The 26504-nt window shown below is 41.4% G+C and overlaps 1 protein-coding gene across 1 annotated transcript; it reads right to left on the reverse strand.

Moving 5' to 3' along the window:
• Positions 1 to 20031: 20031 nt before the first annotated feature.
• DNAJB11 (DnaJ heat shock protein family (Hsp40) member B11) lies at positions 20032 to 26504 on the reverse strand. The gene is made up of 6 exons (XM_025377756.1): positions 24316 to 26504; positions 23746 to 23828; positions 23045 to 23102; positions 21856 to 21967; positions 21241 to 21400; positions 20032 to 20489 (listed from the first exon to the last, which is right to left on the reverse strand). The coding sequence occupies exons 1-6, from the start codon at positions 24390 to 24392 to the stop codon at positions 20425 to 20427; spliced, it is 555 nt and encodes a 184-aa protein (XP_025233541.1). The 5' UTR covers positions 24393 to 26504; the 3' UTR covers positions 20032 to 20424.

The raw sequence follows: 26504 nt of genomic DNA on the forward strand, positions 1-26504 counted from the left end.
TAGAGGAACCAAGTGGCATTTGCAGGAGAGTGGGGGTGGGGGGAGTGGATCAGCTGAGGGTGGACAGGGGGACAGGAAAGAAGGTGTCGTGGACAGGGGACACTTTTAATTTGACCCTGAAGGATGGGCAGGATTTGGATAGATAGAAATGGGAGCACGGCTATTGGTTGGAAGGAATATGTTGGCAAAGTCGAGGTGTAGGAGTATGGACTTTGCTTAGGGAATGGTAGGAATCCTTGTGAACCTGGAGTCTGCTCTTGAGCTGCTCACATCTGAGCCCTTCCACAGGAATGCCATGCTCAGCTGGCCTTTCTGCAGGGAGCCTTTTTCAAGGCCTTTTAAGTCCTTTCCTGCAAGTACCACTCTGCTAGGTGCCTGCCCAACTAATAAATTAAATCCAGCCATGTTATTCACCGAAACCTCAAAGCACGGGTGGAGAAAAGCAGATTTTTTAAAGAATCAGCAATTTTTAATTGAAAATACGGTTACTGCCAGGCGCGGTGGCTCACGCCTATAATCCAGCACTTTGGGAGGCCGAGGCGGGTGGATCACCTGAGGTCGGGAGTTCAAGACCAGCCTGGACAACTTGGTGGAACCCAGTCTCTACTGAAAACAAAAATTAGCTGGGAGTGGTGGTGGGCGCCTGTAATCCCAGCTACTCGGGAGGCTGAGGCAGGAGAATCACTTGAACCTGGTAGGCGTAGGTTGCGGTGAGCCGAGATCGCGCCACTGCACTCCAGCCTGGGCAAAAAGTGAGACTCCATCAAAAAAAAAAAAAAAAGAAAGGGAAGAAAGGGAGAAAGGGAGAAAGAAAGGAAGAAAGGAAGAAAGAAAGAAAAAGAAAGGAAGGAAGGAAGGAAGGAAGGAAGGAAGAAAGGAAGGAAGGAAGAATACGGTTATTGAGGCTGGGCCTGGTGGCTCACGCCTATAATCCCAGCACTTTGGGAAGCCGAGTTGGGAGGATCACTTAAGCCTAGGAGTTTGAGAACAGCCTGCCAATATGGTGAGATGCCGTCTCTAGAAACAAACAAACAAAAAACAACTGTTGTGGTGGCGTGCACCTGCAGTCCCAGCAACACTGGAGGCTAAGGTGGAAGGATTGCTTCAGTGCAGGAGGTTGAGGCTGCAGTGAGCTATAATAGTACCACTGCACTCCAGCCTGGGTGACAGAGAGAGACCCTGACTCAAAAAAAGGAGAAAAAATTGTTATTTAAATAAAGAAAAATACTTAAAATAGGTTAAATAATAGATTAAATACAGACCAAGGGAAAAATCAATTAAGAATCCCCATCAAACTGGGTGTCATGGCATGTGCCTGAAGTATCACCAGCTTCTAGGAGTATCTAGTAGCTGATAAGACTACTAGGAGCCCAGGAGTTTGAGTCCAGCCTGTGCAATGTAGCAAAACATCATGGAAAGAAAAGAAAAGGGAAGGGAAGAGAAGAAAAGAGGAGAGAGAGAGAGCGAGAGAAAGAAAGAGAGGAACGAAGGAAGGAAGGAAGGAAGGAAGGAAGGAAGGAAGGAAGGAAGGAAGGAAGGAAGGGAGGGAGGGAGGGAGGGAGGGAGGGAGGGAGGGAAGGAGGGAGAGAGGGAGGAAAGAAAAAAAAAGGGAAGGGAAGAGAAGAAAAGAGGAGAGAGAAAGAGAGGAAGGAAGGAAGGGAGGGAGGGAGAGAGGGAGGGAAAGAAAGAAAGAAAGAAAGAGAGAAAGAAAGAGAGAAAGAAAGAAAGAAAGAAAGAAAGAAAGAAAGAAAGAAAGAAAGAAAGAAAGAAAAAACAGAGAGAGAGGGAGGGAGGGAAGGAAAGAAAAAAAGAAAGGAAGGAAGGAAGGAGAAAGGAGAAAGGGAAGGAGAGAAAGAAGGAAGGAAAGAGAAAGGAAGGAAGAGAAAAGAAAAAATTATACAATTCTCATCATCCAACTTGCTCTCTTGGTCTTTTATATCACAACTTCTCTGTAGGGATTTGCATAGCTGGCAAGTGGTAGAGGCAGAATTCTGACCAGGATCCAAATCCTGTCCTGTGTCCTGTGCCCCACAGTGTGACAACTCCTGCTTCACTCCCTCAGGGTGGGTTTCCCCAGACAGAAGCCTAGAGTGGTTCAGAAAACAGTGCAAGTGTTGGCATTTATAAAATCACCTAGAGTCATACCATAATGACACAGATGAGAGACAACATGAAAAGAAAAAGGCATTTTTCTTTTAAAAATCTCACAATTTCTACCCTCAACTGACAATCCTAAAATTTGCATTTCAAATTGTATGTCTATGAACATGATATGACTGTCATTATTTGTGTGAACTCAGTATATTGTGAATGACATGCCAATGTACATTTTGTTGTATTCCTTAGATTTGCATAAATATTGAGCTTCGCCACTTGCTCAACAAGCTTTAATTTTTCTTTCTTTCTTTCTTTCTTTTTTTTTTGAGGCAGAGCTTTGCTTTTGTTGGAGTGGAAGGTTGGAGTGCAGTGGCACAATCTCAGCTCACTGCAGCCTCTGCCTCCTGGGTTCAAGCAATTCTCCTGCCTCAGCCTCCTGGGTAGCTGGAATTACAGGTGCCCACCAGCACCCCTGGCTAATTTTTTGTATTTTTAGTAGAGATGGGGTTTCACTGTGTTGGCCATGCTGGCATTGAACTCCTGACCTCAGGCGATCTGCTTGCCTTGGCCTCCCAATATATTGGGATTACAGGCAGGAGCCACCATGCCCGGACGAGCTTTGGTTTTTCTTTTCCAGTATGTGTCCCATGGCTTCTAAAAGTTTGAGCTCCTGCTCCTGAATTAAACAGGACCGAGTTGCATAGATAGGTAGTATGTTTTGTGTAGTCCCAGAGCCTCAGCCTCCTCCAAGCTGTGCTGCTGCTCTCTGGGGACTAGTGGGACAGAACACCTGTGGTAGGGCTGACGAGTCCGGACCAACAGACCTGGCCTGGTAACAGAGCCTCCATGGTCAATGGGAACAGAAAGAGTGTCGCTTAGATTTGGCTTGTGGCTCAGCCCTACTTTGAACTCCTATCCAAGTTCTGTTACAAGTAAGAACTGAAGAGACTGTCCCTAGAGGACCCCAGGAAGTTCAGACATCTCTGTTTTGATGCCTGTTGACAGCTTGTAACACAGCAGAAAAAAGAGGCCTTCTTCTACAGTCTGCACAGAGCTCTGGATGACCCTGGGTGCTCTGTGGCCTCAGCAGGAGAGGGCAGGGTCCAGTAGCTGGGCGGGGTCCAGTAGCCAGGCAGTGCCCAGGTTGAGGAAGCAGTGCCCAGCAACAGGCAGCAGTGTCTAGGAGAAGGCAGCAGTGCCCAGGGCAGGCAGTCGTGCCCTGAAGAAGGGAGTGGTCCTCTCATAGTCCCTATGTCATTTGATCACTGCTAAAAAACAATGTCCACTCACTGTATACTAATACACAGCATATTCTGAGAAGTGAACAGAGAATACAACATTTAACCAAAAGAAATTTGGGAACATCACATTTAAGAAGGGATAGGAAATGGTTACCAAGGACAGTTTAAACCAACAGTGACTACATGTAAAGAGGAGATTGTAAAGTGGAGGGGCAGCATTATCTCTTTTTTTTTTTTTTTTTAATTTATTTATTATTATTATACTTTAAGTTGTAGGGTACATGTGCATAACGTGCAGGTTTGTTACATATGTATACTTGTGCCATGTTGGTCTGCTGCACCCATCAACTCGTCATTTACATCAGGTATAACTCCCAATGCAATCCCTCCCCCCTCCCCCCTCCCCATGACAGGCCCCGGTGTGTGATGTTCCCCTTCCTGAGTCCAAGTGATCTCATTGTTCAGTTCCCACCTATGAGTGAGAACATGCGGTGTTTGGTTTTCTGTTCTTGTGATAGTTTGCTGAGAATGATGGTTTCCAGCTGCATCCATGTCCCTACAAAGGACGCAAACTCATCCTTTTTTATGGCTGCATAGTATTCCATGGTGTATATGTGCCACATTTTCTTAATCCAATCTGTCACTGATGGACATTTGGGTTGATTCCAAGTCTTTGCTATTGTGAATAGTGCTGCAATAAACATACGTGTGCATGTGTCTTTATAGCAGCATAATTTATAATCCTTTGGGTATATCCCCAGTAATGGGATGGCTGGGTCATATGGTACATCTAGTTCTAGATCCTTGAGGAATCGCCATACTGTTTTCCATAATGGTTGAACTAGTTTACAATCCCACCAACAGTGTAAAAGTGTTCCTATTTCTCCACATCCTCTCCAGCACCTGTTGTTTCCTGACTTTTGAATGATCGCCATTCTAACTGGTGTGAGATGGTATCTCATTGTGGTTTTGATTTGCATTTCTCTGATGGCCAGTGATGATGAGCATTTTTTCATATGTCTGTTGGCTGTATGAATGTCTTCTTTTGAGAAATGTCTGTTCATATCCTTTGCCCACTTTTTGATGGGGTTGTTTGTTTTTTTCTTGTAAATTTGTTTGAGTTCTTTGTAGGTTCTGGATATTAGCCCTTTGTCAGATGAGTAGATTGCAAAAATTTTCTCCCATTCTGTAGGTTGCCTGTTCACTCTGATGGTAGTTTCTTTTGCTGTGCAGAAGCTCTTTAGTTTAATGAGATCCCATTTGTCAATTTTAGCTTTTGCTGCCGTTGCTTTTGGTGTTTTAGACATGAAGTCTTTGCCCATGCCTATGTCCTGAATGGTACTACCTAGGTTTTCCTCTAGGATTTTTATGGTATTAGGTCTAACATTTAAGTCTCTAATCCATCTTGAATTAATTTTCGTATAAGGAGTAAGGAAAGGATCCAGTTTCAGCTTTCTACTTATGGCTAGCCAATTTTCCCAGCACCATTTATTAAATAGGGAATCCTTTCCCCATTTCTTGTTTTTCTCAGGTTTGTCAAAGATCAGATGGCTGTAGATGTGTGGTATTATTTCTGAGGACTCTGTTCTGTTCCATTGGTCTATATCTCTGTTTTGGTACCAGTACCATGCTGTTTTGGTTACTGTAGCCTTGTAGTATAGTTTGAAGTCAGGTAGCGTGATGCCTCCAGCTTTGTTCTTTTGACTTAGGATTGTCTTGGAGATGCGGGCTCTTTTTTGGTTCCATATGAACTTTAAAGCAGTTTTTTCCAATTCTGTGAAGAAACTCATTGGTAGCTTGATGGGGATGGCATTGAATCTATAAATTACCTTGGGCAGTATGGCCATTTTCACGATATTGATTCTTCCTATCCATGAGCATGGTATGTTCTTCCATTTGTTTGTGTCCTCTTTTATTTCACTGAGCAGTGGTTTGTAGTTCTCCTTGAAGAGGTCCTTTACATCCCTTGTAAGTTGGATTCCTAGGTATTTGATTCTCTTTGAAGCAATTGTGAATGGAAGTTCATTCATGATTTGGCTCTCTGTTTGTCTGTTACTGGTGTATAAGAATGCTTGTGATTTTTGCACATTAATTTTGTATCCTGAGACTTTGCTGAAGTTGCTTATCAGCTTAAGGAGATTTTGGGCTGAGACAATGGGGTTTTCTAAATATACAATCATGTCATCTGCAAACAGGGACAATTTGACTTCTTCTTTTCCTAACTGAATACCCCTGATTTCTTTCTCTTGCCTAATTGCCCTAGCCAGAACTTCCAACACTATGTTGAATAGGAGTGGTGAGAGAGGGCATCCCTGTCTTGTGCCAGTTTTCAAAGGGAATTTTTCCAGTTTTTGCCCATTCAGTATGATATTGGCTGTGGGTTTGTCATAAATAGCTCTTATTATTTTGAGGTACGTTCCATCAATACCGAATTTATTGAGCGTTTTTAGCATGAAGGGCTGTTGAATTTTGTTAAAAGCCTTTTCTGCATCTATTGAAATAATCATGTGGTTCTTGTCTTTGGTTCTGTTTATATGCTGGATTATGTTTATTGATTTGCGAATGTTGAACCAGCCTTGCATCCCAGGGATGAAGCCCACTTGATCATGGTGGATAAGCTTTTTGATGTGTTGCTGAATCCGGTTTGCCAGTATTTTATTGAGGATTTTTGCATCGATGTTCATCAGGGATATTGGTCTAAAATTCTCTTTTTTTGTTGTATCTCTGCCAGGCTTTGGTATCAGGATGATGTTGGCCTCATAAAATGAGTTAGGGAGGATTCCCTCTTTTTCTATTGATTGGAATAGTTTCAGAAGGAATGGTACCAACTCCTCCTTATACCTCTGGTAGAATTCAGCTGTGAATCCATCTGGTCCTGGACTTTTTTTGGTTGGTAGGCTATTAATTGTTGCCTCAATTTCAGAGCCTGCTATTGGTCTATTCAGGGATTCAACTTCTTCCTGGTTTAGTCTTGGAAGAGTGTAAGTGTCCAGGAAATTATCCATTTCTTCTAGATTTTCCAGTTTATTTGCGTAGAGGTGTTTATAGTATTCTCTGATGGTAGTTTGTATTTCTGTGGGGTCGGTGGTGATATCCCCTTTTTCATTTTTAATTGCGTCGATTTGATTCTTCTCTCTTTTCTTCTTTATTAGTCTTGCTAGTGGTCTGTCAATTTTGTTGATCTTTTCAAAAAACCAACTCCTGGATTCATTGATTTTTTGGAGGGTTTTTTGTGTCTCTATCTCCTTCAGTTCTGCTCTGATCTTAGTTATTTCTAGCCTTCTGCTAGCTTTCGAATGTGTTTGCTCTTGCTTCTCTAGTTCTTTTAATTGCGATGTTAGAGTGTCAATTTTAGATCTTTCCTGCTTTCTCTTGTGGGCATTTAGTGCTATAAATTTCCCTCTACACACTGCTTTAAATGTGTCCCAGAGATTCTGGTATGTTGTATCTTTGTTCTCATTGGTTTCAAAGAACATCTTGATTTCTGCCTTCATTTCGTGATGTACCCAGTAGTCATTCAGGAGCAGGTTGTTCAGTTTCCATGTAGTTGAGCGGTTTTGATTGAGTTTCTTAGTCCTGAGTTCTAGTTTGATTGCACTGTGGTCTGAGAGACAGTTTGTTATAATTTCTGTTCTTGTACATTTGCTGAGGAGTGCTTTACTTCCAATTACGTGGTCAATTTTGGAATAAGTACGATGTGGTGCTGAGAAGAATGTATATTCTGTTGATTTGGGGTGGAGAGTTCTATAGATGTCTATTAGGTCTGCTTGCTGCAGAGATGAGTTCAATTCCTGGATATCCTTGTTAACTTTCTGTCTCGTTGATCTGTCTAATGTTGACAGTGGAGTGTTGAAGTCTCCCATTATTATTGTATGGGAGTCTAAGTCTCTTTGTAAGTCTCTAAGGACTTGCTTTATGAATCTGGGTGCTCCTGTATTGGGTGCATATATATTTAGGATAGTTAGCTCTTCCTGTTGAATTGATCCCTTTACCATTATGTAATGGCCTTCTTTGTCTCTTTTGATCTTTGATGGTTTAAAGTCTGTTTTATCAGAGACTAGGATTGCAACCCCTGCTTTTTTTTGTTCTCCATTTGCTTGGTAAATCTTCCTCCATCCCTTTATTTTGAGCCTATGTATGTCTCTGCGTGTGAGATGGGTCTCCTGAATACAGCAGACTGATGGGTCTTGACTCTTTATCCAGTTTGCCAGTCTGTGTCTTTTAATTGGAGCATTTAGTCCATTTACATTTAAGGTTAAGATTGTTATGTGTGAACTTGATCCTGCCATTATGATATTAACTGGTTATTTTGCTCGTTAGTTGATGCAGTTTCTTCCTAGCCTCGATGGTCTTTACATTTTGGCATGTTTTTGCAATGGCTGGTACCGGTTGTTCCTTTCCATGTTGAGTGCTTCCTTCAGGGTCTCTTGTAAGGCAGGCCTAGTGGTGACAAAATCTCTAAGCATTTGCTTATCTGTAAAGGATTTTATTTCTCCTTCACTTATGAAACTTAGTTTGGCTGGATATGAAATTCTGGGTTTAAAATTCTTTTCTTTAAGAATGTTGAATATTGGCCCCCACTCTCTTCTGGCTTGTAGAGTTTCTGCCGAGAGATCTGCTGTGAGTCTGATGGGCTTCCCTTTGTGGGTAACCCGACCTTTCTCTCTGGCTGCCCTTAAGATTTTTTCCTTCATTTCAACTTTGGTGAATCTGGCAATTATGTGTCTTGGAGTTGCTCTTCTCGAGGAGTATCTTTGTGGCGTTCTCTGTATTTCCTGGATTTGAATGTTGGCCTGCCCTACTAGGTTGGGGAAGTTCTCCTGGATGATGTCCTGAATAGTGTTTTCCAACTTGGTTCCATTTTCCCCCTCACTTTCAGGCACCCCAATCAGACGTAGATTTGGTCTTTTTACATAATCCCATACTTCTTGCAGGCTTTGTTCATTTCTTTTTCTTCTTTTTTCTTTTGGTTTCTCTTCTCGCTTCATTTCATTCATTTGATCCTCAATCGCTGATACTCTTTCTTCCAGTTGATCGAGTCGGTTACTGAAGCTTGTGCATTTGTCACGTATTTCTCGTGTCATGGTTTTCATCTCTTTCATTTCGTTTATGACCTTCTCTGCATTAATTACTCTAGCCGTCAATTCTTCCACTTTTTTTTCAAGATTTTTAGTTTCTTTGCGCTGGGTACGTAATTCCTCCTTTAGCTCTGAGAAATTTGATGGACTGAAGCCTTCTTCTCTCATCTCGTCAAAGTCATTCTCCGTCCAGCTTTGATCCGTTGCTGGCGATGAGCTGCGCTCCTTTGCCGGGGGAGATGTGCTCTTATTTTTTGAATTTCCAGCTTTTCTGCCCTGCTTTTTCCCCATCTTTGTGGTTTTATCTGCCTCTGGTCTTTGATGATGGTGATGTACTGATGGGGTTTTGGTGTAGGTGTCCTTCCTGTTTGATAGTTTTCCTTCTAACAGTCAGGACCCTCAGCTGTAGGTCTGTTGGAGATTGCTTGAGGTCCACTCCAGACCCTGTTTGCCTGGGTATCAGCAGCAGAGGCTGCAGAAGATAGAATATTTCTGAACAGCGAGTGTACCTGTCTGATTCTTGCTTTGGAAGCTTCCTCTCAGGGGTGTACTCCACCCTGTGAGGTGTGGGGTGTCAGACTGCCCCTAGTGGGGGATGTCTCCCAGTTAGGCTACTCAGGGGTCAGGGACCCACTTGAGCAGGGAGTCTGTCCCTTCTCAGATCTCAACCTCCATGTTGGGAGATCCACTGCTCTCTTCAAAGCTGTCAGACAGAGTCGTTTGCGTCTGCAGAGGTTTCTGCTGCTTTTTTTGTTGTTGTTGTTGTTGTTGTTGTTGTTGTTGTGTAGCTGTGCCCTGTCCCCAGAGGTGGAGTCTCAGTTGAAAATGCAGAAATCACCGGTCTTCTGTGTCGCTCGCGCTGGGAGTTGGAGACTGGAGCTGTTCCTATTCGGCCATCTTGCTCCGCCCCCCCCGCATTATCTCTTTGTAGAAAATCCAAAACTAACAGGTCAAGGTTCAGTGACTTTCTGATGTAATGAAGTGTAAGTTCAAAGTCCTTGTGTTATTCATGTGTCCAGGGAAAAATTATTGACCAGAGAACCCGAGCAAGGAATCAGAGCATACAGGGTGACCTGGAGTGGATAGGGGTGGGGTCTGGGGCACCCTAATTTCCATCAGCACTTCCCTTTCTTTGCTATGAATGACTGGTGTTTTCTCAGTTGAACATAAAATGCTATGTGAGTGCCACTTTGTGAGGTGTCAGCTGCCTCCCCACTTCCACCTCACCCCCGGCCAGGTTACCTGAGCTCCAACCCTGAGTAGAAATTCTAACACACCAGCAGCTACGGGCCTAAGTTCTGTCTCTGCCCAGCCACTCTCTGATGGTGTCTCTAACACACACATATACATACTCATGCCGCATGTACTTTTCCACTTACAGGCCGGGCTGTTTTGGGGTGCACAGGGGCAGAGCCAGGGAGCCTACTACTCTGGAAACAGGGCTATAACCATGAGGTTGTCAGACTTTGATTTTTTGCAGTTGCCCCAATTGCTTAGTTTTTTCCTTAGCCAAGGCATTTTATTAAATATTAAAATAAGTGTGATTTAAAGTTCCTATCATTCAAACACTTTCCATTCAGATGCATTCATCAACCAGAAAAGAAGTCACCTTTCAGAGCACACGTGTCAGGTCTGGAGCAGCTACAACTTACTGCTGTCCTGACAGCACAGGGCCTGCTTGGCACAGCTCCTCTACTATGGCCTGCTTCTCTTGCTGTGAACAGCAGTGGCCAGAATTTGGTTCCGTGCCATACATAGAGGAGGTGGTGATGACATTTTCAAAGAAGAATGTGTGTGAAGGAGGAGGAAGGGGAGGTGGGAGAAGGTGATGAAAGCCATATGCTGCAGGAGTGGAGAAAACCAGAACTAGGGTAGGCACTGTGGCTCACGCCTGTGATCCCAGCACTTTGGGAGGCCAAGGTGGGCAGATGACTTGAGGTCAGGAGTTTGAGACGAGCCTGGCCAACATGGTGAAATCCCCATGTCAACTGAAAATACAAAAATTAGCCGGGCGTGGGGGCGTGTGCCTGGAATCCCAGTGGTCGAGTGATTCTCATGCCTCAGCCTCCTAAGTAGCTGGGATTACAGGAGGCGGAGGTTGCAGTGAGCCGAGATCGAGCCATTGCACTCCAGCTTGGGTGACAAGGGGAAACTCTTTCTCAAAAAAAAAAAAAGAAAAAAGAAAAGTAAACCAGGCCAGGGCACAGTGGCTCACACTTGTAATCTCAGCAATTTGGGAGGCTGAGGTGGGCAGATTACTTGAGGTCAGGAGTTTGAGACTGGCCTGGCCAACATGGTGAAACCCTGTCTCTACTAAAAATACAATTAGCCAGGTGTGGTGGTGGGCACCTGTAATCCCAGCTACTTGGGAGGCTGAGGCAGGAGAATTGTTTGAACCTGGGAGGCAGAGGTTGCAGTGGGCCGAGATTGTGCCACTGCACTTTAGCCTGGAGAACAAGAGTGAAACTCTATTTCAAAAAAGAAAGAAGAAAGAAAGAGAGAGGGAAAGAATGAAAAAGAGAAAGATAGAAAGAGAGAGAACAAGAGAGAAAGAGAGAGAAAGGAGGGAAGGAAGGAAGGGAGGGAGGAAGGAAGGAAGGAAAAAAGAGAAAGAAAGAAAGAGAGAAAGAGAAAGAGAAAGAGAGAAAGAGAGAGAAAGAGAGAGAAAGGAGGGAAGGAAGGAAGGAAGGGAGGGAGGGAAGGAGGAAGGAAGGAAGGGAGGAAGGAAGGAAGGGAGGGAGGGAGGAAGAAAGAAAGAATAAAGAAAGAAAGAAAGAAAGAAAGAAAGAGAAAAGAAAGCCAGAAAGAAAGAAAGAAAAAGAAAGCCAGAAAGAAAGAAAGAAAGAGAAAAGAAAGCCAGAAAGAAAGAAAGAAAGAAGAAAGAAAGAAAGAAAAAGAAAGAAAGAAAGAAAGGAAGGAAGGAAGGAAGGAAGGAAGGAAAGAAAGAAAAGAAAAGAAAAGAAAAGAAAAGAAAAGAAAGCCAGACTAATCTTCAGCAAACCCTAGATCAGGATGCCTACTAGATTGGAAGGCACCTTCTTATGGTGTGTGTTGGGAGGAGTCTGAGCTCAGGGATCAGCTGCGGAGGACAGGCTGGAGCACGGCCTGCACCCCACCCTGCACTGGCTATACTCCTCCGTGCAGGAGTTGGGCTCTGGCATCCTTGGTTTCCCAGTGCCTCCTAAAGTTCATGCACATAGCGGCTGTTTAATAAATGTTTAATTAAGCAATGAAGTATATTGTTTTAATCTTATTTTTCCCATTGAAGAAAACTACAATTGCTTCTGATTGTTTCTTTATACCAAATTAAAACTTTCATGAGTGAGCTCTCCCTCTCTCCTTTGTAACTGTGCCCACTTCATCTCTACACCAGAGACCGTGGGCTTTCCTCTGGCTGCCAAGTGTACAGAGAGCCCCTCCCTAAGTCACATGGGGAGGGGTGGGCATGAATAGGCCTGGGCACCACCCGGAAAGGGGAGTTAATATGACACTAGAATAACCTGGAAGCTAGACAGCAACCAATCGGTTTCCCTGTATGACTCACCGTAGTTGATAGAATGCACGGGCTCCATCCTTTTACACAGCAAGCAGTGCCCTCTCATGGAAACAGAGGAACATTTTTAAAAATGTTCTTTGCAGACGGGTGCAGTGGCTCACGCCTGTAATCCCAGCCCTTTGGGAGGCCAAGGTGGGAGGATCGCCTCAGCCCAGGAGTTCAATACCAGCCTGGGCAACATAGTGAGATCCCCATCTCTAGATAAAAAAATTAATAAGCAGCATTTTTAAAATAATAAATTTTTAAAGGAATACAGCAAACAAAAGTGGGAGAATTTTGCCAACATACGATTAGAAAAAGACAATTTTAAAGATATTTTCGACCTCATCTCTACAAAAATACGAAAATTAGTCAGGCATGGTGGCATGCACCTGTGGTCCCAGCTGCTTGAGACGCTGAGATGGGTGGATGGCTTGAGCTCGAGAGGTCAAGGCTGCAGTGAACCATGACTGTGCCACAGCAGTCCAGCCTGGGTGACAGAGTGAGATCCTGTAAAAAAAAAATATATAATATATATATTTTATATATAATATAAAAATTTTATATTATGTATTATATTATAAATTTTATATTATATATTTATATTTTATATATAATATATATTTATTTATAAATATGTAATATATGTATTTTTCCCCCAGAGGCCTCTAAGCCTATAACCATGTTAAGTAGCCTATCTTCTTAGTATGTATAAGTGTTTAACATTATTCATTAAAATAAATGGAAAACTGAAATGAAAGCGAATTCTAATTATGCTTATGTTATCACATAGTACATGCAATAATTTATCTTTAATATAAAGCAAGAGGGTGCATATACAACTTGTACCAAAGAAAATTATTTTCTCCCCTTCCCCTGCATCAATGTGCAATGTAGAATGTTGTTTTCAGTGTGTGCCAGTCTGTGACATCGGACAGTCTCAGAACTCAGCCTGGCTCTAGCCCCTCCTGTGCCTTCAGCCATCACTCTGCACTTGCTCATAACAGTTCTGAATAACGTGAGCTGCAGGGGCTTCTGTGCAAGCAGCACCTTTCATGCTGGGGCTTAGAAGGATCAACTGTCCAGGTTTGCCTTGGACTGAGAAGTTTCTGGGATATGGGACTTTCGGTGCTAAAACAGAAAAAGTACCAGGCAAACAGAGATGATCTGGTTACCTCAGTGCTGGTAGGGAAAGGCAGCAGGTCACACCAAGTGCTGTAACTCTGGTCTGCCAGATCTCTAGCAGTGAAGGTCTTCTTCCATGTCTTCAAAATGCCCCTACAAGGGCAATGGCCACGCACGAAGGGGACACGCTTTAACCACTTGCTCAGCAGCAGATTGGGCTCGCGAGGCCCAGGGCACAAATCCTGGGATTGATAATGCAGGCAATGAAAAGTGTGGTCTCCTTCTCTGCTTATTGGATAGACTATTGAAACGTGTTTTACTGCCATCATTTTTTTTTTTTTTTTTTTTTTGAGACAGAGTCTCGCTTTCTCACCCAAGCTGGAGTGTGGTGGTGTGATCTTGTGGTCTTGGTTCACTGCAACCTCCACCTCCTGGGCTCAAGTGATTCCCCTTCATCAGCCTCCTGAGTAGCTGGGATTACAGGCGTGCACCACCATGCCCAGCTAATTTTTATATTTTTAATAGAGACGGGGTTTCACCATGTTGGTCGGGCTGGTCTCGAACTCCTGACCTCACGATCTGCCTGCCTGGGCCTCCCAAAGCGCTGGGATTACAGGCATGAGCCATCGCGCCCGGCCACTGTCATAATTTAATTGCAAGTACTCCTTCTGTGGTAAATGAACTCAGCTTTCCATATTTAACTAACATATTTAAGATTTCTTACTGGCCAATGATTCATCCTTTGTTAGTCTTGCGTGCTGGCTAATTAGGTGTATGCATTTGTGTTAAAAAGCTCTCTTATATATCCCAGCACCTAGCACAGTGCCTGGCAATCAGAAGAAATGGATTCAGTGATGATTATGTTGAGTCCTGTAGAGTAGTAGAAGATACAATTGACTTGAAGGACTCTTCTCGTACTGTTAGGTTTAAAAACAGATAGTTGTCCTCTTTTTCTGGAACTGGGATCTAAGCGGTGTTGGCAGCTATAGTGAGAAACCAGATCTGTCATTTGACATTCCTCTCAGTTTTGAGTGTCCATAGCTTTGATCAGCATCTCTCATGTTCTCATTAATACCACAGATGTGTAATCCATATTTCCCAGGCCCCCCAGCAGAGAAAAGGATAATCCTAGGGGCCAGAATGGTGTGACATTTACTCAGATCTCATCCCTGAAACTCTAGCTGCCAGAATGCTTTCCTTCCTTGATGGCAGGGATGGGGTTGGTACTCATGGACTTGCAGATGGTCACCTCATTCTTTTTGAATTCACTTGCCTATTGTGAGCACTATGTGGCCCCTCCATGGCTGTTCTGATGTTCCACAGTCTCAGCTGCTAATTGTATGGCTGTCTCATTTGATCACCTGGGGCAAACTATATTTTCCAAAAATGGCCACAGCAATATTTGCAGATCTACATACCCTTCAGAACCTTAAAGAGTCTTTTATTGAAAGGTCAAGTCTAATTCCCCTCCCCAGGAAGAGGGGTGAGCCTTTATGGCTACCTCCATGAATGAAAATGTGGTGGAAAGGATGCTGCATGACTTATGAGGCTAAGTCATAAGAAGAAATAAGCTTCTACCTGTTTCCACTTCCTTTTGGGAAATGTGTCTTGGGGGCCCTGAGCCAAGATGTAAGAAGTCCAGCTATGTATAGCCACCATGCTGCAGAAACCACACAGAGACAAAGATTCGTGAGGAGGCTCCCCATTTCCAGTCCCCAGCTGCTTGAGTCCTCCTACCTCCCAGAATTAACTGCCAGACATGTGAGTAGAAATGACTCCAGACCCAGCCTTCAAGCTGTTGTCCCAGCTGACACCAAGTAAAGCAAAGGAGTTGTCTCTATCAGTCTAGCTCATATTGCAGATTTGTGAGAAAAAAAAAATGTTGCTGCATTAAGCCAGTAAATGCTAGGATAATTTGTTACATGGCAAGAGTAACTGGGACATCACCCTTAGGTTATCATTAGGCTCTCACCTTGTTTCTTGTGAGACCCTTGCTTTTCTTCTATACCAGTTGCTGAGAAGAATTAGAGGAAGATCCTTGCTCCCACCAATGTCAGCATTTCTTTACCAGAAAACACAGAGGCATTTAACTCATAATTTGAAGCCTTATAGCTTTTTATAATGGCCCTAGTGGTTATACTTTTTATTCAACTGTCTCTGTTTTGTTACAGTTACTCTGCCCACAAAATTTAGTGCAAGACCCCTTGTGATTGTTGTGAGACATCAATTCAAATGACACCGTGATAGCATTACTGTCAAATCATGCTTCCCTCTCAATGCTGTTGAAGAAGCTGGTCCACCCCAACCCTGTTCCTAGAGGTTAAGTTGCTTTTTCCCACTTGAAACATTGTACAACAGCCAAGAGCTTATCTGGTCAGTTTTAATGTGTCCTGCCCGCTCCTAGGGCTTTTTGCAATGACAAACATATAAGAGATGTGAAAACTCTGTGACTTACACACAGTAGGTACCTGGTGTTTTAAGCTCTCTTCCTGAAATGCTCACTGACAATAAAACTATTAAACAGATCAGGATTGAAAACATAGCTTGGTTTTGTGCCAGCAAAGACTCTCTTCTCTCCTTTCCAGATTGACATTGATCCATTAATCAACAGTATGTTCAACAGTAATTAGTAAGTTATGAATCCAACTATGTGCCTCTATTTTATCCCCAGGGGATACCACAAGATGAATCATCAAACACCTTGCTGAAAACATCATCACATTTCCTGTTCTAGTTTAATGTTACCTAACTGGTAGAAAACATAGAAGACTTAATTACATGATCGTTATTTTTTTTTTTTTTTTTTTTTTGAGACGGAGTCTTGGTCTGTTACCCAGGCTGGAGTGCAGTGGTGGTGCAATCTTGGCCCACTGCAACCTCTGCCTCCCGGGTTCAAGTGATTCTTCTGCCTCAGCCTCCTGAATATCTGAGACTACAGGCACGTGCCACCAAGCCTGGCTAATTATTGTATTTTTAGTAGAGACAGGGTTTCACCATGTTGGCCAGGCTGGTCTCGAACTCCTGACTTCAGGTGATCCACCCGCCTCGGCCTTCCAAAGTGTTGGGATTACAGGTGTGAGCCACCGCGCTTGGCCTTGTTCTTAATCACCTAGTTTGGCCCCTTGCAGTGGCTTCCATAACTGTTACTAAATGTCAGGAACTATCCCTTAATTTATTATTATTATTTGGCAGAATCAGGCTCCAAATCAAAATCCAGACTGTGTGGAATCTGCCTTGTTTACATTAGAATTAAGGGAGGCTAAGAGAGGAGGGTCATTAAATGCATTATTGAGTTTGCATTGAAAATTATCATTATTATTGTTTTACTTAATATCCTGATTTTTAGTGGCAATAGCTAGAAAATGGCTTTCCAAAAAAAAAAGAAAAAAAAGGTCTGGGGCTCCAGAGCCGATAACTCTCACACTATTTTAGCGCCACCTTCACACAAACATCATGCATTGCAGATGGAAGGAAAATTTTAAAAAATCCTAAGCCTTCCAAACCTCAGTTGTGCAACATATATTATTAACTCATTCTTTATTGCCTGTCTGTCCCAAGAGAGGCATTCCAGTTGTAAATGTCAAATCAACCAACAACTCTATGAAACATGTACTATTATTGTCACCATTTTACAGAAGGAGAAATTAAGGCACAACTAGTAAATGGTAGAACTGGAATTTGAATCTGATCAGTGTGCTTCTAGAGCATGTACATGATAACCACTATGGTATATAAAACCTCCCGTTTTGTTTCTATATCCTGTCAAAAAATGATGTTTTCAACATAAAAGGGTAGAGTGAACATCAGTAAGAGGAAATGGAAGCCCAAGAGGGAAGAGGTGACTGATTATAAGAAACACTTTCTTTGAAGGAAATCCTGTCTTCTGGACTGCAGACAATTCCAGAATACTGAGAAAATCACCTAAATGTGAAAGTGAAGATCCCTAGGGTCCAGTATGGGTCCACAAAGAGTAAGTCATATCAGATACACCTAATTTCCTAACAGGTAGTCGTCTAACTGGATTTCAACAAGGTCTCTCAGCATATCTGTGTGGACAAGATAAAGAAATACGGCAGATGCAAAATCAGTTATTTTTATGGAGGTTGATATGACTTTACCCTGATGTTCAGATGATTGTCAATCTGGAGCAGGCTTTCAGTGGCAAAATCTAACTAACAGTTGGCTTCAATTCTTTGGCTAGTGCTTTAATTAACTGTTTAGATGAAAATCTCATGTCTCAGTCAATACAGTGCACAGATAACATCAGGTGGAGAGGCTCATACTGAATGACTGATTTGGAAGATCCCAAAACATGGTAACAGACTGGACCACTGGGCCGACTGAGTTGGGGGGAGGTAACTGAATAGGAGTGAATATGAGGCCCTTTATCCCAAAATACTAGTCAACTTCTGTTGAGTGACCTGGCGCAGGCTGGGCGATACTCTTTAGAGCAGTGCAATCCACAGAAATATAATGTGAACTACGTACGTAATTAATTAAAATTTCCTATTAGCCAAATTCTAAAAAGTGAAAAAAAAAACCCTCAGGTGAATTTGAGTAATATATCTTGTTTTTAATATCTATTTTATTTCACCAATTATATTCAAAATACTATCATTTAAACATGTAATCAATATAAAATTGAGACATTTTACTTTTTTTTAATACTAAGTCTTCAAAATCTAGTGTGTATTTTATGCTTCATAGCACCTCTGTTTGGATGAGCCACATTCCAAGTACTCAATTGCCACATGTGGCTACCAGATTGGACTATGCAGCTCTAGAGGGTTTTCACTGACATTCAGTGTGATGAGACTGCCCCCAAATTATGTCATTCTCAGGCTGGCTGCATTATTAGAGGAACTGTGCTTAAAGTTATACCACTCAGAAATATTTTATTTCTCTTAATGGAATAAGAGAGGGTCAGGGCTCTGACATCTAAAATCATGATGGAAACTGTATAGGTGCCCACTGCCTGTGACCTGTGTCCAACCCTTCACTGTGAGTCCTGGGGCAATTTCAGTGACAAAAATACTAGAATTTTAAAAAGTGAACACTTACCAAATGCTGTCTTCTTCTCTTATCTTTCAGAGTCCTTGGATATCTTTTGTTCATGGTAAAGGTTGCTACTGGAGCCAATAGCAGCTTTTTTTCAAGGAATAGAATAAAATTATCTTTCCATTCCCATTTCTAGTAACACCTGATGGAACGTTTCAGACAGGTTTTAAGTTTCCATATCCTGTTCCCTTTTCAGTGATTTCTGAGCACTAACATCCGTCTAGGATTTGGCAACCCAGCACCTAACCAATAGTGAATGCAGATAAGGGGCAGAAGTATGCGTAAGTGAATAAATCTCTGAATAGCCCAAAAAGATGTTTAAGATGCATAAAAGACCAAGCACAAAAATATCACCCTTCATCGTCTCCATTTTGCAGAGAAAACTGAGGTTAACAAGTTTCCTCAGTGTCATAGCGGTTAAGTCTGATTCCAGGCCAAGCATCCTTTCAGTCTCATTATATAGCTCCCTGGAATGGCTTTTTTCCTTGCAGAACTGAAGACACTATTATCTGTTCTTCCACATTAATTACCTAGCAGTGTTTATTTTCCCTTCTTAAGAAAATCTATGGAACTTTAATATAAATCTTTCCAAAATACAATGTGCCTCAGATAAAGCACTTCAAGCTACCTGAAGTTGAGTCCAATAATGAAAGAATATTCTTAACTCATTAAATCATGACAATCTAGACAATGGATAAGAAGTGACAAAGCCCCATTAAAATTCTTCTTTGTAGGAAACACATTATCCCTATGGGGTCTTTCTCAACAAGACTAGTAGCTCTAGCTCTTAATATCATGACTGACCCTTGCATATATCTTAGAAAAATGGGGATTAGTAAGTGCAAATAATGATCAAGACTTCGCCTGGGCTAAGATAGATAAAGGAAATGATGATGACTCCTAAGAAATGCTCAACTAGAGGCAATTCAGTACATAATGAATCTTACAGGTACAAAAAGTCCACTAAATTTACGTATGTATTTATGTGGTTTCACTTGATGTTTTTTTGTTTTTTTAGGGACAGTCTTGCTCTGTCGCCCAGGCTGGAGTGCAGTGGCACGATCTTGGCTCACTGGAACCTCCACCTCCCAGGTGCAAGCAATTCTCCTGCATCAGCCTCCTGAGTAGCTGGGATTGCAGGCGCCCATCACCACGTCCGGCTAATTTTTGTATTTTTAGTAGAGACAGGGTTTCACCATGTTGGCCAGGCTGATCTCGAACTCCTGATCTTGTGATCCACCCACCTCAGCCTCCCAAAGTGCTGGGATTATAGGTGTAAGCCACTGCGCCTGGTGATTTCTCAGATATGTATAGCCAAAAGCAGGGATGCTGCTGGAACTATGCTGATGTCTAGAAGGCAGCTCTGCACACAATGAATTGAAATACTCACTAGCAGAGACCAAAAGCCCAAAGTACATGAGAAGTAGAGTGTGATGTGACTATACATATGAAAATGAGGGAGATGCAAAAGTCAAATGTACTCATCGCATAGCATCTGAATTGGGTGCCATGAGAAGAGCAAACATAATTTGCAACTCTAAATTCCTTTTCTAGAACCAGTGGTAGTCATTGTTCCTAAACAAACCAAAAGCTTTCTAACCATGAGGTCAACTGAAATCATATACATGAAAGGTGCTTCCTAAACAGTAAAGTGTCCATATCAGATTATTATTCCCAAATTAAATGAGAGAAAATATACTTCCTCAGGGACAATTAGATCTTTGTGTAACCTTCATTCATGGACCCCAATCAACCAGTTTCTTCCAAGCTCCTTTCTAGCAGATGCCGTGTATGTAATTGGGCATGGGGACTGGATCTATATCACTCTTTTGCATGCTTGTGCATCCATCTTGCTTGATGGGAGGACAACCCAAATAGCTCACAGAAGAAACAGGAGTCATGAAAAAAATAACAACAAAATGTATTTAAAAACAGACTTCTCCAGTTGGCATTTTGAATGAAATTGCTAACAACTCCAACCCTCTATGTTGTGTTTCTTTTGCTCCTGGAGTCCTCTTGCAGCTTTAATTCTTGAAACTCAGGCGGCAGCACCAGACATTAAATCCCCAAAGGGAGAGGTATTAGTAAACCTTTTGCTGGTCATTCTTTTCTGAATGCAAATGGACAAATTCTTAAGCCCTCTTATTCATTTCATGATGATCATTAGACAAAAAAAATTAAGCCAAACTTGCATATTGAAAATAAAAACAAAAACACACACAAAAAAACCCTGTAGATAATAAATATCGCTGATTCACTTATTTTAAACAAAGTCCAATTTTATTCACTGTTAATATCCTTGCAGTCCATTGTATACCTTCTGCACTGACCCTTGTTTCAGTAGCTGTTTGATACCTGAAGAATGAATGAACAAATGACTCCATTAACAAAAAAATGTTACTTTCCTAGTGTTTAAAGAGCATATTTCAAGAAAAGGCTTATAAAAGGCCTTATGACAAACATGGATGTGAATTAAATAACTACCAATCTCCAACATAATCGCATGTAGGTAATCCCACACATGCACATGTTTCAAGGATGATCCCTTGTCTCTTTTAGGCCCACATACCACATACATGTCCCACAAAGCTCTGCAAAATGAGGAATGAGAAGAGGCAATCAAAAGGGAAAGAAAACTCTTCAGCTAAGTCTCCCATTCCTTCTTCTGTATCCTCTTTTCAGTTTTTACCTCCTTCATTGCTCTCCTTTCTCTTACTGTTTAGGACCCCGAGTGGGGCCCTCTTCTCAGCTAGTCATCCTAGACATGCAACCATAAGCTTCTAATCTTTCTATTGTCTACCTCATCTTCCCTTTTACAGAGTAGTCCAGCTCATTTGTTTTAATGGATTCTGTTTCATTCCCACATACTCTATCACTCCCTAGGTTTCGAAGCACAGCTTACACAGACTTTTGTAACACAAAGATGTAGGATTTTTAACATATCGCCTTTACAAAGTAAGATGAGTTCATTCCTATGTTAGTGTTCTACTAGCATTAATGATTGATGTCTTGATGTCTCATGTCACTGGAGAGTTCTGCTTCTATTGCCACCCTCTTCTCATCACACACACACACACACACACACACACACACTCATATGCCATACCTTCTCTTGCTTCCTCTGTTAACTGTTCTTTTGGAAAATCCACATCAAAAGTGATTATCAAAGAGCCCTTGATATTATTGTTGTCAAAGTTGGGGAGCCCTTCCCCTTTCTTCCATAGCTTCGCTCCTGGCCTGGTGATCTTATCCCGGGAAATATGTACCTAGGAAACAAAAGGCAACGCACTGCAGCAGAAGCGGTACATCTGAAGTACATCATACAGCTTCTAGTGAGCACTGGTACACAAAGCTAATGTCACAGCTCAGCGAAAAGAAAGAATGAAGGAGCAAAGGAAATATCATTAGGACAATGTCAGTCAAGAACAAAGGATTTTATTAAAGAAGAAAAATCAAACACAAAAACAAGTAAACAAAGAAAGGTTTTCATCAATAGAAACTATAAGGACAAGACTGTCAAAGGCTGTGCAATCCATTCTGAGTAGCTGAAAGGTCTGGCACTGTTATTGCAGGATGCTCAGCAGCAGAGTAAGTACAGACGGAGATTACGACTGAGAAAGGAGTCCCTCTGGTTCTCAATGACTGAAACAGCTGATACATCTCAAAACTACCCACATAAAGGCTTCAAAAGGACGGAGAACAAGTAAATTGGTTTGTTTACCTTGTGACCATCCAAGTGAGTAATATCCATCTCAAAGCCAACCAGCGACTCAACTAATGAGATTGTCACATTTGTGTACAAATCATCTCCTCTCCTTTCAAATATTGGGTGCCTAAAAACAGAATAGGTAAACATCATTAATTTCCACTTTAAGTTCAAAGAGTTGTTAGAAAAATCTTGGAAAAAGGTGAACACCACTCTTTCAAACCATAAACATTTCTTAGACATACGTTTGTGTGTAGTATTAATCGAGAATATAAAGTTGTTTAAGTCTTATTAAATGCTACTGTTAAGGAACACACAATCAGCAAAAGCCAGAGTATAAGTAAAACTATAATCATTAGATTATGGAAAAGAGAGAAAGAAAGTTTCTGGGGAGATCATCTTCAGAAATGGGTCTACAGAAGTTTCCTGAGCTGGGCTCACAAGACTAAGTTGGCTGTAGAAATGCAGATAAAATGGGTGGAAGGAAGGGGAAATAGAGTGAGAAGGAATTCTGGCAAAGACAAGGAAGGTGTCAGGTTTATTCAGGAAACAACACACGTTCCAGTTTCTCTAAGAAGTGATGATAAAGACAAGGTAGGCAAAGAAGCTGGGGAAAACAACACTGAGATTAAAGAGTGCAGGAAGGAAACGTCCCAGACAGTGGGCGGCCATTTCTCCCTATTCTGGTGGGAACTCTGTTTTGATGACTCCTTATAGATGCAGAGATATTACTGGTTTCCAAAGCGGTAACAAGAGAGAAATACTAATCAAGAAAGCCGGAGTTCCAGGGAAAATTGTCTAAGCAGCACTTCATGCTGAAGAGAAGCTCACAAAAGAAAAGCTCTCTCTTCACAGAAGCTGCATATTACGTAGAAAGTTCTTTCTATGGCAAAGTCTCCTATTCTTGTATGGTGCCATAGTTCTTCAGCTAAAATCTCAGCTTTGACTCCCTATCTTGTTTGTTTCTCTTTTATAACTCCTTACTTATCAATTCTTTCCTTTCAACATCTTTTGCATTTGTAAGTCCTAAGTAAATAAATAACTGGGGCTCAATCCTAGGGCCCAACCCCAAGCTTTCAGCCTTGTAGAGGAGTCACAAATCATCGTTTAGGGTAATAAGGGTAAGAAACAGAGAAAAAAGTCTCTAACTGCTCTGGTGGCCACCCACACCTCTATAATCTGACTCTAAAATTAGATAACTTACTTGACAACTTTGATTCGGAACCGTAAATCTCCAGGCTCCCCATCCACATGAGGCTCACCTAGTCAGAGCAGATTACAGCATATCGTAAATCATACGAGTTGAATACCACACATCTATTTGGCAACTGATAATTCTTTTTAATCCACTACTTTGGGCATTGATCTGTCAAATCTGTGGCGGCCGTGTCTCTGCCTGGTTCTATCAAGTTTCAGATTATTAGAAATCATTACCTTTGCCTCAGATACAGCAGTACATAACTTGACCCATTTCCTAAACCAAGAATGATTCACTGGTCTATTGAACCTAAGTCTCAAAGCTTTTTTTTTTTTATTTTTAGAGTTTTAAACTTAAGTCTAAAGGTGAGGTCCTGAGAACATCTTATTAATGCCAACTAGAGTTACATATCTTCTTTCATTGCTGAGTTAAAATTCATTAAGGTCTGAACACCCTAAATTTTGAGGAAACTTAGGTTACCTCATAATAACTTTTGGCCATGACATTCAAAGGATAAACGGTAATGCTACTGCTTCAGGTAAACAAAAAGTTTTGTATATCCTAAAATTGGCTGAAGGGTATTGGAAATTATATATGCATTTATTATGTGAACATTAAGATGGAGCAAGGCAGGGATGAGAGGTATTCACAAACAAGCAGAGAGCAGAAAGTTATGACAATAAAAAAATCAAATATCAATATTTTACCTTCTCCAATAAAGGGGTACTCCATGCCGTCTCTCACCCCAGGCTCTATTTCTACTTCCAGCGTTCGTTCTTCATTCACTAGTCTGAGGTAAAGACAATTAAAAGAGGAGAAAAATAATGAAAATATAAACAAAACATCAGATATATATATAAAGTTTTATCTATTTTATCAGAGCTTTTTCTTGGAAGACTATAGTGTGCCTCTACTTGACAAAACTATCTGATAAATCTTTTACACCTTCTATATGCTAAAATCCAGGGTGAAGCTACTATACATTATATAAACATATAAGGCTGCTCTAATAGTACAAGAAGGAAGAAAATGAAGCATTAATACTTGTTGAAAATATATCAGAAATAAAGGGCACTGCTTGTTAGTTCAGAAACATAAAAGGAGATATTTATAAGAAATACTTCAGAAAAAAATGTACATTTTTTTGTTCTATCCTTTTGCAGAACATGGCAGTGGGGAGGGGACAGAAAAGGATCTAGTATGGACCATTAGCGTTTGACTAGATAAACGAAATTAACAAGTGTTTCTTAGTAGAACAAAGAAGGTGCTTCACTTACTTGACATTAGGGCATTCATCGCAGACCACCTCCTGGGTCATTTGGAAGCGCCCAGGGCCCAGCTGGGTGGTCCGCATCTCTTGCCGGCAATTGCACTTCCGTTTGCCAGGAGCCTGCCTTGCCACAGGTTTGTTTCTAACTACCTAGGAAGTGCATAAACAACATCAGCTTCTCTCTTGTGTAAAATAGGCTTTTGTTTCCTCAACTGATCAAGGCTCTGCACATATGCCTGGACTGAAACTTCCCCTTTTCTGGCAATCTATCCCTCAGAGATCTAAGTTGACAAAACTCTTTGAAGAGTACAAATCAGGCCCCAAACAGGAATGAAGCAAACACATACTTAAATGACTCAAATTCTAAAGCTGGAGAAGTAGAGACGGGAGTAAGAAAACAAGAGAACCGAAAAATAAAGTGTATGATATCAGCATTTCTAAGCCACAATTAAATGCTACTGAGTTAAAGTAGTTCATGTAATGATTATCTTTTAAGAAATCCAAGCTGTGTAAAGCATAACCCATGAGGAACAATCACTGCCTTCAAAACCTGGTATGTGGCTACCATCCAATCCTCTGATTAACCTAATGAAAATGTCTCCTTATTTCAGGAAACTCAATCTAGGACTATTTCTGGAGCTATCTCCATTCAGATACTTTAACACATAGGAAGAGAAACAATGACCATCTCTTTGTACTTGACTGCAATCAAACATTCTGATCCCTCTAAGAATGTAAAATTGATATATATGCAGAAATGTATTCCTAGTTTTGCCTGTTTAATTAGTCAAACATCTAATCACAAGGTATGTGCTCATGCAGCAGAATGATGAATGCTTGGAGAAAAATCCCTTAAAGCCTACCAACACATGAAAGGCCCAGGTCAACAGAGTAAATTATAGCAACAATAACAGTAATCAGAGCAAACACTTTATAGCACTTACTACATGCCAAGCAATGTGCCAAACACTTTTACATATTCATTTAATCCTCACAACTGTATGAGATGGGTACTGTTATTATCCCCATTTTACAGATGAGGTAACAGAAGTATAGAAAGGTTAAGTAACATGACCAATACACGGCAGAGCCAGGATTCTAAACTAGGCAGTCTAGCTGCAAAGTCCATGCTTCTTAACTATTGTGCTATCCTATTTCTCAAGGTATTTTTTTTTCTTTAAAAAATAATTTATATACAGAAGGAGCAGGATTGAAAAAAAGGAAAAGAATTTAACATGGGGTTATTGAAACAGCAAAGCCACTTACAGCCTTTAGAATAGTTGGATTAAAAAAGAGTTTGTTCAGGAACACACTAACAGCAAAAAGTGATGTCTACTGTGTATTAGTGACAAATGCAGAACAGGCTTGGAAGGGAACATGGGCGCTAATTAGGCTCACCTCTTTCCTCCCATCTAAACAATCTCACTGGTTTATGAATATTTTTAATGCCCTTTTCTTCTGCAGCCTGAACAGTATTACAAGTCAGTTGCATCTTCTGTGATTTTCTACGTCTCTTCTTTCAATTATTCAGAGAAGCAGCTATAACTAAGAAGAATACACTTCTTGTCAAAATGGCACATATGCACAGGCTACCGGCTGTCTCCTCCAGTATCTTGGAAAAACTACAAGAAAACATGGATTCCAGGAAACAGTAACTACAACACAGAATATACGAGAAAATCCCACAGATAGAGGGCTGTTTTGAACTGTTTCCCCTGACTGCAGAGAACAAAAAGACTCCAGACAGCAAACAAAACAAAAAACACCCCAAGAAACCAAACAAAACACAGTTAAAACCAGTGGGCCAGGGCTCAGCCCACGATGCTCTACAGGGAAAGGTAGTTGCTGGTACCCATAAGGGAATATCAGCTCAAAGGCCAAGACAGCTAGATACCTGAGAAGGTCAATCATCTGCCCCACAAAAGACAACAAACTGAATAACACATATATTTTAAGCAATTGTACTTTGCTTAAAAAAAGATTAGACAGACCAGGAACTTAAAACAAGCATGATAATACTTAAGGAGGTAAGGCATTAGTAAAATGATATAGAGTAAGAAATAATGCAAGAATCAAGTAGAAATATTATGCATAAAAATATGAGTTGAAATTAAAACACAGCAGATGGGTTGTTACTAGAATGGATATAGCTGAAGACTGAAGTAGTAAGCTAGGAGATCAAAATGAGGTACCTCC

This window comes from Theropithecus gelada, chromosome 2 (assembly GCF_003255815.1).
Source record: "Theropithecus gelada isolate Dixy chromosome 2, Tgel_1.0, whole genome shotgun sequence".
Taxonomy (NCBI): domain Eukaryota; kingdom Metazoa; phylum Chordata; class Mammalia; order Primates; family Cercopithecidae; genus Theropithecus; species Theropithecus gelada.

Excerpts from the sequence above, each read along its gene's own strand:
- DNAJB11 (XM_025377756.1), bottom strand. The coding sequence starts at position 24,392 with ATGCGGACCACCCAGCTGGGCCCTGGGCGCTTCCAAATGACCCAGGAG. Across the intron at positions 21,401-21,855 it reads CTCACTTGGATGGTCACAAG|GTACATATTTCCCGGGATAA; the intron begins GTAAACAAACCA and ends TTTGTTTCCTAG. Across the intron at positions 20,490-21,240 it reads AACAGAGGAAGCAAGAGAAG|GTATCAAACAGCTACTGAAA; the intron begins GTATGGCATATG and ends TTCATTCTTCAG.